We start from the raw sequence: 17,706 nt of genomic DNA on the forward strand, positions 1-17,706 counted from the left end.
CCTTACAGATGGCCTTGTCATAAATCATACAGCAGTACATTGTACTTGCTGCTGTCTGTCTCACTAGATTCAGCTTTATTGTGTTTGGCTATTCCCCCCCCCCCAGGCTACACATACTCTACCTGCCTCTGTTCGCACTAGCATTATCTGTTAGCCGCACTGTATTCAGCAGACACTGGCTCTGTGTGTTCACATCCACTGTTCTGGCCCTGTGCCCTGCCAGCAGGGTGGAGGACAAAGAAGAAGAGGATCCCACATTATTTGTAGACACAACAGGCTTTGAGACTCAGAGGAGTTATCCTTTGGATGAGTTTGGCCGCAATACTGCGGTGCAGGTTGGTCTGAGTCAGAAGTTAACTGTTGTGAACTTGTGCCGTGGCTCGTACGGAACTAAAGAGATCGCATGGATAGATTACGGGGCATACATACCACAACAATGGTGGCTTTTATGCGACAGCGTGACGTCATGACTAGGGCATTCTGTTCTTGACTTATTCAAGCTGAAGAGGTCTGGAAATAGCACAGCTTTTCTTTTTCCAGAGAAGGCCTACGACAGAAACTGTCACCTCTGGATACGACTTGTACATCTGCAAACAAAGGCCGTGCTGCTGAGGAATGCAATGTCTCTCATGCCCGTGCAGGTCCAAAGGTCTCTCCTGCCTTAGCATGCGAATGACATTTCCCTGCGCTGAAATCTGTGGCTGTCAGAACGTCACACTGACCTTTATAATGCGCGTGAATACTGTCGTTGGTTTATTTAAAGTCAGTTAGTTTAATATTGCCACCTGGGGGAAACCTACAGGCTCAATAATGTGGGGTTTAGTTTACATTGAAAAGTGCACATGTTACTGAACCAGCTGATTGAGGACCCTTTGTAAATGTGCTCATTTTGAAGGCCACAGATGAGTAAAATTTTTGAGCGATGCATATGTTTATTATTGACTCGCTTTGAATCAATTATTCCCTGAATCTCCACAATAAACGAGTGCAAATCAGAAAGCGAGCCTCCTTTTGAATACTACTTTGTTTTAGCAACAGGGGACCCCCAGCACAATACTTTAATGGTTCCTCCACGGGGTATGACGATCGATTACGATGGTGGCCGGGCCCCTTTATACCCGTGACATTACACACGCCCACAATTAGCATATGAGAATGGTGTGTGCACTTCAACACGTGGTCGTGTCAACAGACGCCAGGAGCACTGTAGGAGCGTCTTTTGTTTTCATTCATTTGTTTGACTTAGCTTTGGTCCAGATCTTGATGTTGACACAAAAGGTACCAGACCGCGACCACAACACAGCCGTGGCCCTGTGCTGACAAATTGCTGCTGTGATTGAATATCATGGGATAACAAGTGTGGTTGGGCTTTTTGGAGACTGACTGGCGTACAAGCTGTTGATGTATGGAAACCCTTCTTCAGTGGAAATTTAATTTGGAAATATTGTGTGTATCCACCCGCGTATTTTGACGTTTTGGGACGTTTGTCTTCTTCCTCCAGGAATGTGTGTCGGCGTAGTTGATGCCCTACATGCTGCTGTCTGAAGAGCGTGTGCAGGAGAAGAGCAGAAAGCATGGACGTGGAAGACTTCCCTCCCCCGCCTCCTGAAAGTAAAGTCAACAAAGCATTCTCAGTCACACACATGAACGTCAACAACAACACAATATCTAAATATGGTGGAAAAACAGGTAGACGTGTAGGCCGGTTAGCTCAGTTAGCTAGAGCGCTGTGCTAATAAGACTCAGTCGTGGGTTTGGTCCCACTCTGGGCCCTAATCAACAAACAAATGTACACAATATTCTCCAGGCATTTTGCTAATCAATTATATGTTTATGACATTTGACAAACAATCTGTAGTTCAAGCCTCTATATTGTGAGGACGTTCTGCTCTTCTTTGTTTTATGTGATTGTAAGCTGAATATTATTTGAGCAAAGCAAGAAATCTGAAGACGTGATGTTGGACTTTAGGAAATAGCGGCAAAAAATTGTCACCGTTTTTTTTCTGAGATTGTATAAAACATACGATTAATCATATCAATGAGAAAATATTCTTCAGATTAATTAATATTAAAATACGTAATTATTTGCGGCCATAGGGGCTGATAACACCGAGACGTGTCTCTGCAGTGTCTGGGTGTGATCAGGGCCTTGTGTTGAAACTTTACACGGTATTCGGTTAAACTACACACAAAACATGTGTTACCGGTGTTGCTCGTGTCACGCACGCGTCTTCGGCTGTCTGTTTTGAGAAAATGATCACAGTGTTGGTCCAGAAGTATCACCTGCTAGCTTCTGCAGGTTGTCTTGTGGTCACATAACTTCCTGGAGGGCTGGTGAAGCTAGATAAAAATGAGTAAACAACACAGATTCCTCTCTTCTGATTCTCCTCCTCTGTGAAGTGTGTTGGCAGAGGAACGAGGGAGTAAGGAGGGTAGAATGTGCTGCGCTGCTGCGAATACCAGACAATGTGCCTCAGTAATATGCTGAATACTGCTGCAGCGGCTTACACACACACACACACACACACACACACACACACACACACACACACACACACACACACACAGACACAGCCTCCGGGGATTGACACAGGCCAGAGAAATGCTTCGCCTCCTGCTGGCCAGTCACTTTCTTTGTTGCCAGGGCGATGCTGGAACGATCGTAACCCAGTGACTCATTTGACTATTATGTAGTAGAGTGGGGACGGGCCCACAGAACAGGATCCATATTGTCATTATGAATTGACAATGGCCACCTCAGCAAGGGGGTTGTGTGTGTGTGTGTGTCTGTGTGCGCGTGCGTGGGTGCGTCATTCCCACAAAGCGAAAGATGAGAGAAATCCTCTCATGGTTTGGTTGTGAATGTAGTTTTCAAGAGTTATAAGATCCTCATATCTAGTTATGTGTGTGTGTGTGTGTGTGTGTGTGTGTGTGTGTATAAGTGTATGTGTGTACTCAATTGTGTGCTCGCTCTGTGAAGGCAGGTCAACATGCAGCAGCACAGTCTCCATGATTAAGCTGCAGACATGCATCACTATTAGGGCTGTCCATGTTGTTTAAAGATTCATTGTCAAACGACACAGAGGTTTTAACTATTGTATTATGTTCATGACGCTGTCTCCAAACTCACTGGGAACAAACAGCAATGCACATTTCTTCCTGCCGTTTGATTGATGAGGAGCAGCTGACTGGTTAAGTTGAAGTTGAACAGCGATACCTTCTCATCTCACCACAAAAAAACTAAATAAGTTGGCAGGAGGGAGATCGCCATGAAGGGGAACGTTTCCTACTTTCTGCTGTGTATATTGTATGTAATTTCCAGTAAATATCACAATCTAAAACTAGGGATTTCTGTTTAAAAAGTACTACTTCGATAGGAAGTAGCAGTCGCTCATTCTTTAAGTGTTTACGTCTCCAGTCTGATGGACACAGCTGAAAGCTCCGCGGTGGTGTGTCTTTCTCATATTAACGGTATCAACCCACACTGACTCCGTGAGACGTGGGTCTGTTCATTTTCAATTCATGAAAGTTTTTTTGTATGATTCCCTTTTATTTCACAATCGAATATTACATGTTTTTCAAAACTATTTTAATACATATTTTAATGTAGAACATCGATGGTCTCATATACTGTATACATGGCTGCAAATGTACTGTTGAAGACAGTTGTGACTCATCTGGCCAAATCCACTGAAATCAGGCCCTGTTGTGTTCTGGCAAAGTGTTTCACATTGACACCACAGAGGTGGGATCTGCCTCCATATTGAGAGCAATTATTGGCATATGAATAAACTTACCACAGTTCTGGAGTACCGATGACTATAAGCCAGCTAGTTTGACCTCATCTCAGTGTCCCACACCATTCATTACTGCACACATGGAAAAATACAGATAGCATCTCTGTTTCCAGGTTTGCTCTTCGCGCCTCTGTCTTCATGCACCTTTCGTCATGGGTGCAGATGGACCTGGGGTCGCAGCGCTGACCTGGAGCATTCGTCACAGACCGTTCCTTCACACACTACAGGGTGGAACAACTACCTGTCAAAGCCTGAGGGGATTGTCCTGGAGATTTAGAGCTGCGTACATTGCTTCAGGGACTTCAAAGTTACTGCGTTTGCTTCATAGAGTTTCTTTGAGTTGAGATTGACTTTCCTGCACCGCTCAGGCTCGGAGGCAGCACGTTGCAAAAGTGAACGGGGCTCTTTTGATGGTAGCAACAACCTTACCCACTGAACTTTAAATGGCCATGTACATGCTTCAGTTGATTGCCTTCTGGAGGATGACCGTTGGAAATGTTGGAAAAGCATAATGTGGAAATTAACCTGCACAAACTTGGAATTTTCTGTTTTCCTTGTGAACACAGGTTATGAAAATATAGCTTTAGACTGTAAGTTAACACGACCGAGCTGTGACTACTGATGGAAGTGCTCTCGAGGAATCTCTGGAATGCTTGGGAGCAAAACTGTGACAAAGATAGAATATCATCCTACAAAGTTAAGTTTGGCCCAGCGACATTTTAGAGGAGCCGAAGGGGTTAAATAGTGAGATTGGGAGTTCCTTCTATTCGATGTTGTGAACCCAGTTTAAAGGATGACCTCATATTTTCCACAACATTGAATTACGGTTGAATTATTTGAATGTTTTCTTTGCTAAAGTCTTTTCTTCTTCCTTAATAACCTAAAATACTTTCATTCATACGTTCCGAAACATGCAGCCAGCGGATGAGAGTTGAGCCTTTGCATTCCTTATCCTTTAACTCTCTCTTGCTCCTGATTGAGCGTTTCTGACTCCGGCCCACGCTCTGTTCATCAGATCAGAAATAATGCAAAACTCCGGCTGCTCTCGTCACTGGGGGAGTGCCGGCTCTCTTTCCTGCTGGCCTAATTGCAGTGTGGAAACTGGAGAGACATTTTGTTGTTCCCTTCCTGTCTGCTGCCAAGTGAGCGCGCTGATGCGAGTGTGACGCCTTTGAACGTTCACTACATCTCGTCGCTCTGCCCTCGTTTGTCTTTGCTGTAAAGTGGAGCAGCTGCTGCGCAGATTCCGATCCCTCGTGTCAGAATTTCTGTAAGAAAACATACTGCTGTAGTAGACCCCACCCTTAATTATTATTCTGCTTGTGAATCAGTCTTTTTACTTTTGCAGCCCAATGACTAACACTGCCACCAACACTGTGTCTGTAAACAGCCTCTAAAGGAGTCTGACATTATATGATTATTGAGTGAAATGTGACTGAAACTTTATTTATATTTATCCAAATCCTGAAAAGCATAAAGTGTGGTATGATAACCCTGTGTGTCATCCAAGAGTTCTGTGTGTTATCAGTCTCCATGTGTATACAACGGGTGCCTCTACTCGGCTGTTGCAGTAGATAAACAGAGCACAATCTTTTCAAAAGTTTAGATATTAGTACTTTATTTATTTTGCTTGACGGTTCCCATTCCCAAGGCTTTACAAACTGTGACTGTAGTTTAGTTTGTTACTTTATTGGAGGGGGACGGTGTGTATTTCAATTTCTGAAAACATGCCAGCCAGAGAGGTTATTTTTCACTGTGCATTGTTTAAAGGGACCCTTACAGATTATAATGCACACATTAAATGGCATGTGGCACATAGCAGGTGCGAATTATCTGTAGTCATCTTGGAATTACATTTTTTACTTTGGAAAAATTGCACCTGGGTGATATAAATATTCTCTCACACGATACGTCGTGATGGCAATGTATCATTATCTTAGTATTGATATTTTGGGGGAAATTCAGTCCAGATCCCGTTTATGGATCCCAAAACAATGGATCTGTTTTTACTAATCCAGTGAATTAGAAACGTGTCAAAATGCCAATACTGCCTTCAATATCTTAACCATATATATTAAAGGGATAGTTACTTGAAGAATCATACAACACAGGATTTACCAGTTGAAACATCTTTATCATCTCATACCTAAACTTTTCTATCTGATATTCTCTGGGTGAGAGATTTATTCCAGCACTGGATCTCTCTGAACCCCGTCTGTTTTTTCCAGTGTTGGCCGACAGCGTCCCCTTCACAGATGAAGACGAGGGGGAAGCCTTCGACTTCGATGACAGTGGCGATGACATCCCTGAAGCTGACCGCCTACCCCCTGCACCTCCAGCTCCTCTGGCCCCAAGCACCAACCATCAGGGACAGAACCAGACGGTGGTCAGTCACCCTGAGCTCCATCTCACCAGCCCAGACCCCCCAGCACCTTCCGCCACATCCGACACAGCTCCGTCTTCAGCGGACACAGCAGTTGCCTCGAGCAGATCCTCCGCAGCAGGTGGAGCAACAGCAGAAGGAGAGGGGACCGATAACACAGGGACAGACTTACCACCACTGCCGCCCCCTCCTCTCGTTGATGACGCAGAGACAGATCCAGGAAGAACAGGTCTGCGTCCCAAAAGTGTTGACATTTTAGTGTTGGCTCTGGGGTTGGGGAGATGTGAGGGGGGGGGGGGAGTAAGTACGTGAGCCAATTTTAGCAGAAGATCCTTTGCATTGCAGTTGTATTTGGAAATTAGTTGGATGCAAATAACAGTGATCAAAACATTCCTCGCGTTCCCCTTTTGTGTTTGTGTACATTATCTGCGTCTAATCTAGCCCCCTCATTCTCTCTCATGACACCTTGTATCTCTGGCTGCCTGCTGCGGGAGTTTGTCTGGCTTGTATCACTGAAAGTCCTGATAGCAGCAGCAGCAGCAGCGAAGGCTCGGCTCTACTTGTTCTACCACACTCACACATTAGGTTGGACTGCAGGGACGTCAACGCTGCACTCATTTTTTCAGGTTTTCCTTTTTAAAGCATGTATGAGGGGAACAAACAGGCCTCGCATTTCTATCATCGTGAGAAATCTCAATGGGCCTTAGTTTTGAGACATGAGTTTCTGATTCTCATGTCTCAAAATCCTACATTGTACCCTAATCTACATGCCACATCTAACCCTAATCTACATGCCACATTGTACCCTAATCTACATGCCACATCTAACCCTAATCTACATGCTACATCTAACCCTAATCTACATGCCACATTGTACCCTAATCTACATGCCACATCTAACCCTAATCTACATGCCACAGCTAACCCTAATCTACATGCCACATTGTACCCTAATCTACATGCCACATCCCTAATCTACATGCCACATCGTACCCTAATCTACATGCCACATCCCTAATCTACATGCCACATCTAACCCTGATCTACATGCCACATCTAACCCTAATCTACATGCCACATTGTACCCTAATCTACATGCCACATTGTACCCTAATCTACATGCCACATCCCTAATCTACATGCCACATTGTACCCTAATCTACATGCCACATCCCTAATATACATGCCACATTGTACCCTAATCTACATGCCACATCCCTAATCTACATGCCACATCATACCCTAATCTACATGCCACATCCCTAATCTACATGCCACATCATACCCTAATCTACATGCCACATCTAACCCTAATCTACATGCCACATCTAACCCTAATCTAAATGCCACATCTAACCCTAATCTACATGCCACATTGTACCCTAATCTACATGCCACATCCCTAATCTACATGCCACATTGTACCCTAATCTACATGCCACATCTAACCCTAATCTACATGCCACATTGTACCCTAATCTACATGCCACATCGTACCCTAATCTACATGCCACATCCCTAATCTACATGCCACATCGTACCCTAATCTACATGCCACATTGTACCGTACATTGCCTTTGTCCCTAGAGCTGCTGGCAAAGGCTTATCCAGAATGACCACACTTTGGAAAAGGGTCAGAAGGTCTAAAACTGAAACAAAGATGCAAGCAAAGATCTTTTCCCCCCATAATCATACAGAACCCCCTGCTCAGTTTCTAGTTTACATGGAGACGAAGCACAGTTAAGTCCCATCCACACAGAGGAGGAGGAATTCATCGCTCTCTATTGACTTTATGTGGCGTGAAGGTGGCGAGCAAATATCACAAGACAAATGCTGCTGTCTGATGGGACGCTCTACCAACAGGTTAATGAACCAGGAACAGAGTTTTGATAAGCGAGGTACTGAGCTGTTCAGAAGACAGCAGTGAGGCATCAGCAGGAAGGATGGGAACACTGTGGGATCCTGACTCTCAGTGCGCGGGGCATCGTGTACTGATGTCCGCTGTGGGCTCACTCTGTTTACACGGCATGATGAGATGAATAGTGAAGCGTCTTTGGCAATTAAAGTCTTTTGGCAATTAAAGTCTTTTGGCAGTGTCAGTAGAACTCACTGGTCACAGGAGTAATGATGATACCAACGTTGTAGGTTCACACCCTGTTCAAATATAATGATTTATTTGGTCTGATCTCAGTCATTTTCTCCTGGAATTAAACGACTCTTATAGGGTTTGTGTCCTTTTTTAAGGAAATTATTACATAGGGATGTTATTATATAGAAATTATTCTTTACAAACAATCTCTTTTGATCTTTGTCTATATTTGTCAAGTTATATATATATATTATCAAATGAATTATCATTTAATTACAACTAAACTGATCATGTTTTTTTGCCATTCTTTTCAATATCATTGTACCTGGTATTTCGTGATGTTTTTTTTGACCCCCCCCAGGCGGTGAAGGCCAGGATGCGTCCACCGATGCCCCTCACCCTCCTCACGCCGTCCCCAGAAGCCCCTCCCAGGGCAAAGCCAACCCGTACTCTGTGATTGACATCACTCCTCTCCAACTGCAGCAGCTCGAGCAGCAGCATGAGCATCCGCACGGACCCTCCTCTGGCGCTTGCTCACCAACGGAGCCACAGGGAGGATCACAGGATATCCCCACCAGCCCTGTTGGCATCGCTTCAGGATACTCAGTCCCAGTGCCCTGTGGCTATGCCACCCCCTCTGGAATGCCGCTCATCACACCGGCGTACTCCACACCCGTCATCATTCGACACCTCTCCGTGGACGAGGATGGTAAAGTAGAGCCTGCAGCCAGTTAATTAAATAATAATGAGGTTGATCAGAGGCTTTCAATGTTTATTTTGTTGTTATTGTTGTTGTGTATTTTATTCAGTCAATCATTGTAATACATTACAATATTATTCTATATAATATGCAAAACAGAAAGACTGAAAAGGTATAGGTAGAAGCAAAAAGGCTTATATATTCCTATCCGAAATTCTTATTATCAAATAAATCAGATAATTAATATAAAATAAAGAAAAAGAATAAAGAAAAAAATATATATATATTTCTTTAAAAAATATATATTTATTTCTTTATATGTATATATATATATATATACATATAAAGATATATATATATACATACATCTTCCATATACATACGTTTCAATCACACTTATAACCCTAGAAAATTGTTTTATAAATAATCCTTTTGAAAACCAAAAATGAGTTGACCATTCTTACATCCATTTTAACGTTGTTCCATAATTGGACCCCTACAATAGAAATACATCTTCATTGAATCCCTTTTTTAGCTTTTTGTACAATAAACTTATGAACATCTCTCAAATCATATTTACACTCATGTATTGAGAACAACCTTTGTACACAGTCTGGCAGTGACTTTGCTTTAGCTCTGTACATTGTCAGCATTATTTTATAATATTATAATCTATTAATTTGAAACATCCAATTTAAGATAAAGCTATCTTGTAATTCCTCCTCTCCTTTCTCACTGCCCTCAGACATAGAGAAGCAATGCAATGACACGTCAATGCTGTCCGTCCTTTGTTCTTTCCCTGTTTTTCCTAAAGCCTTGCCACAAGGAAGTAGGGACTAAATTTAGCCCTCCCCACAGATCTGCGAGGATTTTCCGGTTTCCTTTAAACTGGCAATAGCTGAGCGCGAGCCTGTGGCCTGGCGTGCTGAAGAGTCTGATTACACTGTCATTATCCTAGCAAGGTCACACCAGATTGAAAAAGACTTTCTAGTAAGAGAGTTTGGAAAGTCATGGTAGTGTGTGTGAAGAGGTAGAAAACCCTGTACACGTTTGCAGTGTTGTCATCTGCAAGTTATGGCCCTGATATACAAAGCAAAGACAGACAGTTATCTCTAGAGGTCCAAGGAAAACAGAAGGGATATCTCATCTTGGAAATTTATAATTCGGTATATTGGTGAAGTGAAATCTGTGGAATCACATTAAAAAGTAAATATCTTCTTTCCTAAATCTCATGAGGCGATACAGAATTGTCAGTGACACCTGGTGGCTAATGAGAAAAAAACAGAGTTTTAAAATCGTGGAAAGAAGTTATTCTCCTGTTGTTTGCTTGAGCTTGTGCTGATTTCTGGGGGAAATTATATTGATGGTATATTCTAAAAAGTAAATGTATCATAATTTATAATAATAATTTCTCAGTCATATTGTATTATTGAGTTCATTGCATGCTCTTAACAATACTCTACAAAAGGAAAAAACACGCTCAAATTCACAGTACATCTTTGAATTTGACAACGTACGCTAATGTGTTGTCGGGTTTCTTTCGGTAATGTTTTCTCTCTTTTTACCTTCAGTCACTGTGGTCGGGACTGGCACCACCTCTGTAGACAGGTATGTGGCATACGAACCAGCTGGAGCAAGTCTATACCAGTCATGTAGAGCTACATCATAAGAGGAGAATGCCAAGTATACTTCATAATAATGATAATAATACTAATACTCATGTCATGTCATAAATATGTCATATATATTATTCTAATAATACAGAAACATTAAGCTATGAATTGGTTTTCTGACATTACACTGCCTCTGATAGCATGTTTGTTGTGTTTGCATTGTTATAATGTGGTTTATTTGCATGTTTACAGTGAAGAGTATCCACCTATTAGAGAAGAGGATGCTTTGACTAAATGGGCAGCCGATCCTGCCAACACTGCGTGGATGGAAAGTAAGAAGTGATACCCACAACAAGTACACACCTTGTTGTAGGGACGCATTCATCATTTTCATGGAAAGAATGCTGCTGTTGTTTCTCTTCTCTGTTCTCGCCTCTCTGCCCACACACTGCATGCCTTCAGAGGGATGTTATCTTTCTTTGTTTCTCTTTCTTCTTCTGACACTGCTGATTTCCCGGACACTTCCTTCGCTGTTGTTTTGAGGAAGCGGACCCTTGTGTGTGCTTTTCTTTCAGATGCCTTCGGCGTTGCATCCTGTTTGTTGTGTGGTGGGAGAAGTCATGTGTTAGTTGTCGTAAACGGCTCTTTTTTATGCTTCAGATCCAGACGAGGTGATTTACGATGACGTGCCCAGAGAGAACTCTGACTCCAACACAGGTTTGTAAAACACTTATTTAAAATAAATAAATCCTACCTTTGATAAAGCCAGTATGTTTGTTCAGCTTTAAGCCTCTCAGCGCTGCTAACTCTCACTTGTAAGATCAAAAACTATGATAATACTTAATTTAGGCTTTTGCATGAATGTTTTATGCTGACATTGTGGTTTGCGGTCCAATACAATAGCCAATGGATTATTATACATATTTGTGACACTTGTGATTTCAGTACAGTAGTTTTTACTGCTACTTGTGTTGAAGGTGTTAACATGAAGGCCCTGTGATATATATGTTGTTACAAATACTTATTTGTAAAGGTAAGTAATACTTATTACTTAATGTAATATTCTGTTCTATTTGAGTGCAGTATATTTTTCTTCTGTTTATCTGCATATACATTTATGCCACTAACCTTTAATTGTTCTGTTGGTACTTTGACTTTCCAAACGTTAGTGTTTAACTTAAATGACATGTTCTCTGTCTGCCTCGTTGTTTCATACAGATCCAGATGAGATGATCTATGATGACGTGGAGCTCGGCGAGGACGGCGGCTGCGACAGCTCCCTCGACAACGGCTGGAGCTCCAGCGAGTTCGAAAGCTACGACGAGGCCAGCGACGGGGAAGGTCGCTCCGAGAACGGCCTGCCGCATGCCTTCATGAGAGGAAAGCCCACCCAGAGGAAAACCCACGTGTGTAGAACAGTCAAACTCATAGTCCATACTCGGCATTACAGACTAAACTCACACACCTTGTCTCAGTATCACTGTACATCTGTAGGTGGGTGGACAACAGCAGGGGATGAAGCAGAAATTCATTTGTATTTGTTTGTTTGTTTGGGATTTATTAAGATGGCTTGTGTCCTCTCTTCTCCCAGCAACACATCTTCTGATGTACAGTTTATTTGTACGTGCATGTGGAATCAATATTGTATTTGTTTCTGCAGACCTGAGGGAAATGATTCTGGTTTTCAATCAGCGTGCTGCCCTCTGAAGTGTTTTGAGAATTCAGCTTTTGTTTTCAGTGGTCAGATATTAATGATTGCTTCAGGCAAAAGAAATCAATTTGTATATTTCATGTGTTAAGTTGATACATATGTATTTACATATGGATGCAGCTATTGTTGAATTTATCAAAATGAAGGGAACATTATGGGGGGGGGGGGGGAATTTAATTAAAACCAAATGTCATTTTGAGTAGAAACAATTGTTTAGAAACTGTCAACGTTAGAATATTATATTTCAGGTGAGTCAGATTTGTGTATAACTTAAGTTCACAATACACAAATGTATGTGCATATTTCAGGTGTATTTACATATGGATGCAGCTATTGTTGAATTTATCAAAATGAAGGGAACATTATGGGGGGGGGGGGGAATTTAATTAAAACCAAATGTCATTTTGAGTAGAAACAATTGTTTAGAAACTGTCAACGTTAGAATATTATATTTCAGGTGAGTCAGATTTGTGTATAACTTAAGTTCACAATACACAAATGTATGTGCATATTTCAGGGGGCCCATTAGTGGAAACAAAATGCCCATGAACATCAGATCAAGGGAAGGCATGCTCTTTGGGAAATGGCATATCTTCCCCTGATTCACAGTTTAAATGAGTTAAGCATGATATGTTTGTGGAAGAGGATCGGGTCACAAGCAGCCAAGCAACACGTTTATTAAAGTATATATTAAAGTGAGTTTGACGGTCGATCAAAGGTGCAAGGTCATTCCACAACCATGACCAGTAATGCCTGCTTTGCTTTTGTTTAGCTCTCTCAAGATCTGACACGCTTGAAAGAACACTATGAGAAAAAGATGAAAGATCTAATGGCAAATGCAGTGGGAACGGTAGAGCTGCAGCAGTTAAAACAGAAACAAGAGCAGAAGGTAAACGACCTGAGGCTCACCTCACCTGCCTGTGCTAGTCAGTAGTCCCAACCCCTAACTCACTGACTCGGTACCCTCACCCTGCTCTGGTGTGAATGACTTGATGTGGTGGTGGTGGTGGTGGTGGGTTTGCCTTCAACTCATTTGCCTCCTTGTCTGCTGCATTGACCTGTCTCATAATTTATGTTTGTGCATTGGAAGTTGTGAAGCAATTGGGTTCTAATATTATCTAATATTATATTATTAAATATAGCTGAAAGCATATTGTATATCCGTCATTCTGTATTTAGAGTTAGCACTTTGTGACTTTCAGCTGATGTCCCACTTACTTTGTCATTCTCTGGTCAACTTTGCTCTCCTTCATTACATAATCTGCCGTTCATCTTCATCCCTACTCTAACACTGCTCCTGTCTTGTCGAACTGAGTTCAGTCGCTTTTTAGCCTTAGCGGTAGACAAATATACACTCTGTGTTATTTTTGCGATGTTGATAATGTTGTATCATGTCTCATCAAAGATGCAAAAGCTGGTGAAGGCAGCTAGGGAAGGGACTAAAGATGGACTTGAGAAAACCAAAGCTGCAGTGAAGAAGGGACGCTCCTTCATCCGAACCAAGTCATTCTGTCATGGTATGTCATTTGACCTCATAAACAGCAACTCCTTTGAGCTGTACACACATTACCCCGTATCTCTTCTGTTTATGTTACATGTCAAAACATTCAGCATTTTATCAAAAGGCAACATAACCTATTTCTGTCTCTTCGGCATGTCGGCTTGTTTGTTTATGTATTCATGGCCCTTTTCTTGCTCTCTCGTCTTCATCGTTCAGAGAGGAAGGCGGCCGGTTTTGAGGATGAGGAGTCTGAACTCTTCATTGAGGTGGACTGTTTCAATGTTGAGCCAGTGTTGTGTCCGCCACCGGCGGGTCTTTCACAGCAACAGGTAAATAACATGCCTTTCAACTTGTATCCCAAGTTCTGTGACTCTTTGCTGTTTAAGAAAACCGTGGCACATGACTTGATACGTTTCCTCTACAGCTGGTGAGAAGATGCATATTGGGATCCATATTGGAGAGTGAGAAGAACTATCTGGATGCACTGAAAAGGATATTAGAGGTATGCAAGTGCAGTGGTTGCCAAATCTACTTTGAAAATGTGTGTTATTACCGTTCTCATTGTCTGCTTCCTCAGCAATATGAGAAGCCGCTGTCCCAGCTCGAGCCGAGGTTGCTGAGCGACAGGAAGCTGAAGATGACCTTCCATCGTGTGCGTGAGATCCTGCAGTGCCACTTCCTGTTCCATATCGCCCTGGCGAGCCGCGTCGCTGAGTGGGACGGCCTGGAGATGATTGGGGATGTCTTTGTTGCATCGGTAAACTGGAGCTTTAAAGTGTGATTACATGCAGCAACGCCGTACTCTATGTCAAAGACGCATGCTCTCATGTCGATGCAGAAATGGAAGTCTGTTCTATTATAGTGTGTCGTCCACCTTCCCCCCTGCTGAGTAACTCAGAGCCAGGGATCCCCGCAGTCATGCTCACAACTTCACTTCCTTGTTATTGTGCAAAAATTGACTCCTGGCATAACATCAAAGGTCACCTCACTCTTCATGTCCCATCATAAAACAACAGAACACCAACGTGTGTGTATGTGTGTGTCTGCATATATATATATATTTATATATACATATATATATATATATATACATATGTATGTGTATGTATATTATATATATATATATATATATATATGTATATATATATATGTCTGTATGTATAGAATGTGTTTGTATATATGTGTATATATATATGTATGTCTGTATGTATAGAATATGTTTGTATATATATATATATACATATATATATATATACACTACCGTTCAGAAGTTTGGGGTCACTTAGAAATGTCTTTATTTTTCAAAGAAAAGCACTGTTTTTTCAATAAAGATAACATTAATCAAAAATACACACTATACATTGTTAATGTGGTAAATGACTATTCTAGGTGGAAACGTCTGGTTTCTAATGAAATATCTCCAGAGGTGTATAGAGGCCCATTTCCATCAACTATCACTCCAGTGTTCTAATGGTACATTGTGTTTGCTAATTGCCTTAGAAGACTAATGTCTGATTAGAAAACCCTTGTGCAATTATGTTAGCACAGCTGAAAACAGTTATGCTGGTGATATAAGCTATACAACTGGCCTTCCTTTGAGCTTGAAGTTTGAAGAACAAAATTAATACTTCAAATATTAATCATTATTTCTAACCTTGTCAATGTCTTGACTATATTTTCTATTCAATTTTCAATTAATTTGATAAATAAAAATGAGTTTTCATGGAAGACACAAAATTGTCTGGATGACCCCAAACTTTTGAACGGTAGTGTGTATATATATAGCATTTGATTTAATTATGGCTGTGGGAATGTAATGACTATTTCCACAAATAAATGTTTTCTTTAAGAAGACATTTTTGAAGAAGATACGAATAAAAGCTTTAATGTGTGAAACAACTATGTTCCTCAACAGTTCTCTAAGTCCATGGTGCTGGATGCCTACTGTGAGTACGTGAACAACTTCAGCACTGCGATGGCCGTGGTGAGGAAGACGTGCGCCTCCAAACCGGGCTTCCTGGAATTCCTCAAGGTTTGACAAAAAACGTGGGAACAGTGTCATTTACGCATGTTGTCTTTGTTTGTTTTTTACATTGTGCATTTCATCAAAAAGCCTGGTAAATACAACTCAGTACCCTGCTGGCATGCTTTTAAGTCCTATTGCGTTTCCTCACCTCCAGCATCGCCAGGAGACCAGCAGTGACCGGATGACGCTGTACGGCCTGATGATGAAACCCATCCAGAGATTCCCACAGTTCATTCTGCTCCTTCAGGTGTGATGAATTCCTATTTTACAGTAATCTCTGACTCCAGTATGCGGAGCACAGTGTGGTATGTTCAGTGACCAGCAGAGGGAGTGCCACACACATGAATCAAGCTTCGTTTTTCAAAGTTCTCTCTTCAAAGAGGGAAATGGTCTCAGCGGAAATGGTTTCCTCAGATCTCTTTTAATCTCGCCCTGGCATATTGACTTTTCCTCTGCCTCTTGCAGAAAACTTCAGAACATAGAGGACACTGGATTGCTTTATTTTCTTTGTATAAATATGTATAAGAGCAGTTTTTATAATAGAACCAAATGCAGCCAATGCTGCATTGGTTCTATTATAAAAACACCCATCATGAGGATGTGTGCTTTATAGATAAAGAACAATTGATGAGAAGATAGAGCATGCTCTCAATTGCTGTTGGATGCAATTATGCAGATGTATGGACAGTTGTGCGGGTTACTGTTTTTTTATGAAGGAAAAAAACTTAAAGTAAAGTGTGTCTGTGCATCCTCACCAGGACATGCTGAAGAACACACCAGTGGGCCACGCAGACCGCCTGCCCCTGCAGATGGCCCTGGCCGAACTGGAGACGTTGGCCGAGAAGCTCAACGAAAAGAAGAGGGAAGCCGACCAGCGCTGCGAGATCCGACACATTGCAAAGGCCATGAACGAACGCTACCTCAACAAGGTGTGTGTGTGTGTGTGTGCCCTGAGGTGCATGTTTGCGATCATCACACAGTACGACGCTCTGCGTTCTTGACTCATGAGGTTATTTTATGTGCTTTTTTCTTCTTCTTTTTGTTTGCCTGAGATTGGTTGGAGTTGATGATTTACTCACTCCACACGTTGATGTCGTTCAAGTTGTTTAGCACATGCTGTGGCATTTCTCTCTGTCCCAGTGTGGGCGGCTATCCGGCACTTGAGCTTCACATTTTTTTCAATTCTTCTCTTGCTTGAATAGCGTATTCTTAGCGCATGGCTTTGCACATATGCACACAATACCAGCTCTCTCCAAGGTGACATCATTTGTCTTTCTGCAGCCACCCACTCTGGCGTGTAGAAACATGTGTTTACAGGATACCCTGTATTGTCGAGAGTCTTTGTTGATAGCCACATATTATATGCTGTTACCCAAAATGGATGGTCTCACAGGTGAGAATGGCAGGAAACATGGGGGAAGGAGAAGCGAGATCACAAGGTACCGAGAGTAAAATAATACATAGGCTGAAATGCACCAGGATAGTTTTCTAGTGTGAACCAGTCACGCCGAGTGAGATGTGAGTACTCTCGGTCTCGTTGTGGTCTACTTTTCTTGGGGCAGCTTGGAGCTGTTAGCTGAAGACTTGACTTCATCTCTTATCATCCCTTTCCCTCAGCTTCTGAGTAATGGCAGCCGCTACCTGATCCGCTCAGACGACATGGTGGAGACGGTCTACAATGAGCGGGGTGAGATCATCAAAACCAAGGAGAGACGCCTCTTCCTGCTCAATGATGTTCTCATGTGTGCCACTCCCAATATCCGGTAAGATTGCCCACAAACCAGACGGACGTATTCTTAATCTGTACCTTAACTTGCACCTTCTCCTATCCTCGGCCACAATATCCTGTAATCTCTTTACTATTTAAAAAATGTAGAAACTAATCG

The 17,706-nt window shown here is 42.1% G+C and overlaps 1 protein-coding gene across 1 annotated transcript in view; it reads left to right on the forward strand.

Moving 5' to 3' along the window:
- Positions 1 to 17,706, forward strand: part of arhgef10 (Rho guanine nucleotide exchange factor (GEF) 10) — a 46,475-nt gene that overhangs the window by 5,579 nt on the left and 23,190 nt on the right. Inside the window, 16 exon segments of the mRNA XM_056426947.1 lie at positions 1,502 to 1,611; positions 6,026 to 6,409; positions 8,631 to 8,978; positions 10,541 to 10,577; positions 10,835 to 10,914; positions 11,243 to 11,299; positions 11,801 to 11,988; positions 13,066 to 13,182; positions 13,699 to 13,810; positions 14,011 to 14,123; positions 14,219 to 14,296; positions 14,372 to 14,551; positions 15,710 to 15,826; positions 15,975 to 16,067; positions 16,579 to 16,749; positions 17,438 to 17,583. Coding sequence (XP_056282922.1) covers positions 1,575 to 1,611; positions 6,026 to 6,409; positions 8,631 to 8,978; positions 10,541 to 10,577; positions 10,835 to 10,914; positions 11,243 to 11,299; positions 11,801 to 11,988; positions 13,066 to 13,182; positions 13,699 to 13,810; positions 14,011 to 14,123; positions 14,219 to 14,296; positions 14,372 to 14,551; positions 15,710 to 15,826; positions 15,975 to 16,067; positions 16,579 to 16,749; positions 17,438 to 17,583 — 2,258 coding nt within the window. The 5' untranslated portion in view covers positions 1,502 to 1,574.

The sequence above is a fragment of the Pseudoliparis swirei genome, chromosome 11 (assembly GCF_029220125.1).
Source record: "Pseudoliparis swirei isolate HS2019 ecotype Mariana Trench chromosome 11, NWPU_hadal_v1, whole genome shotgun sequence".
Classification (NCBI taxonomy): Eukaryota; Metazoa; Chordata; class Actinopteri; order Perciformes; family Liparidae; genus Pseudoliparis; species Pseudoliparis swirei.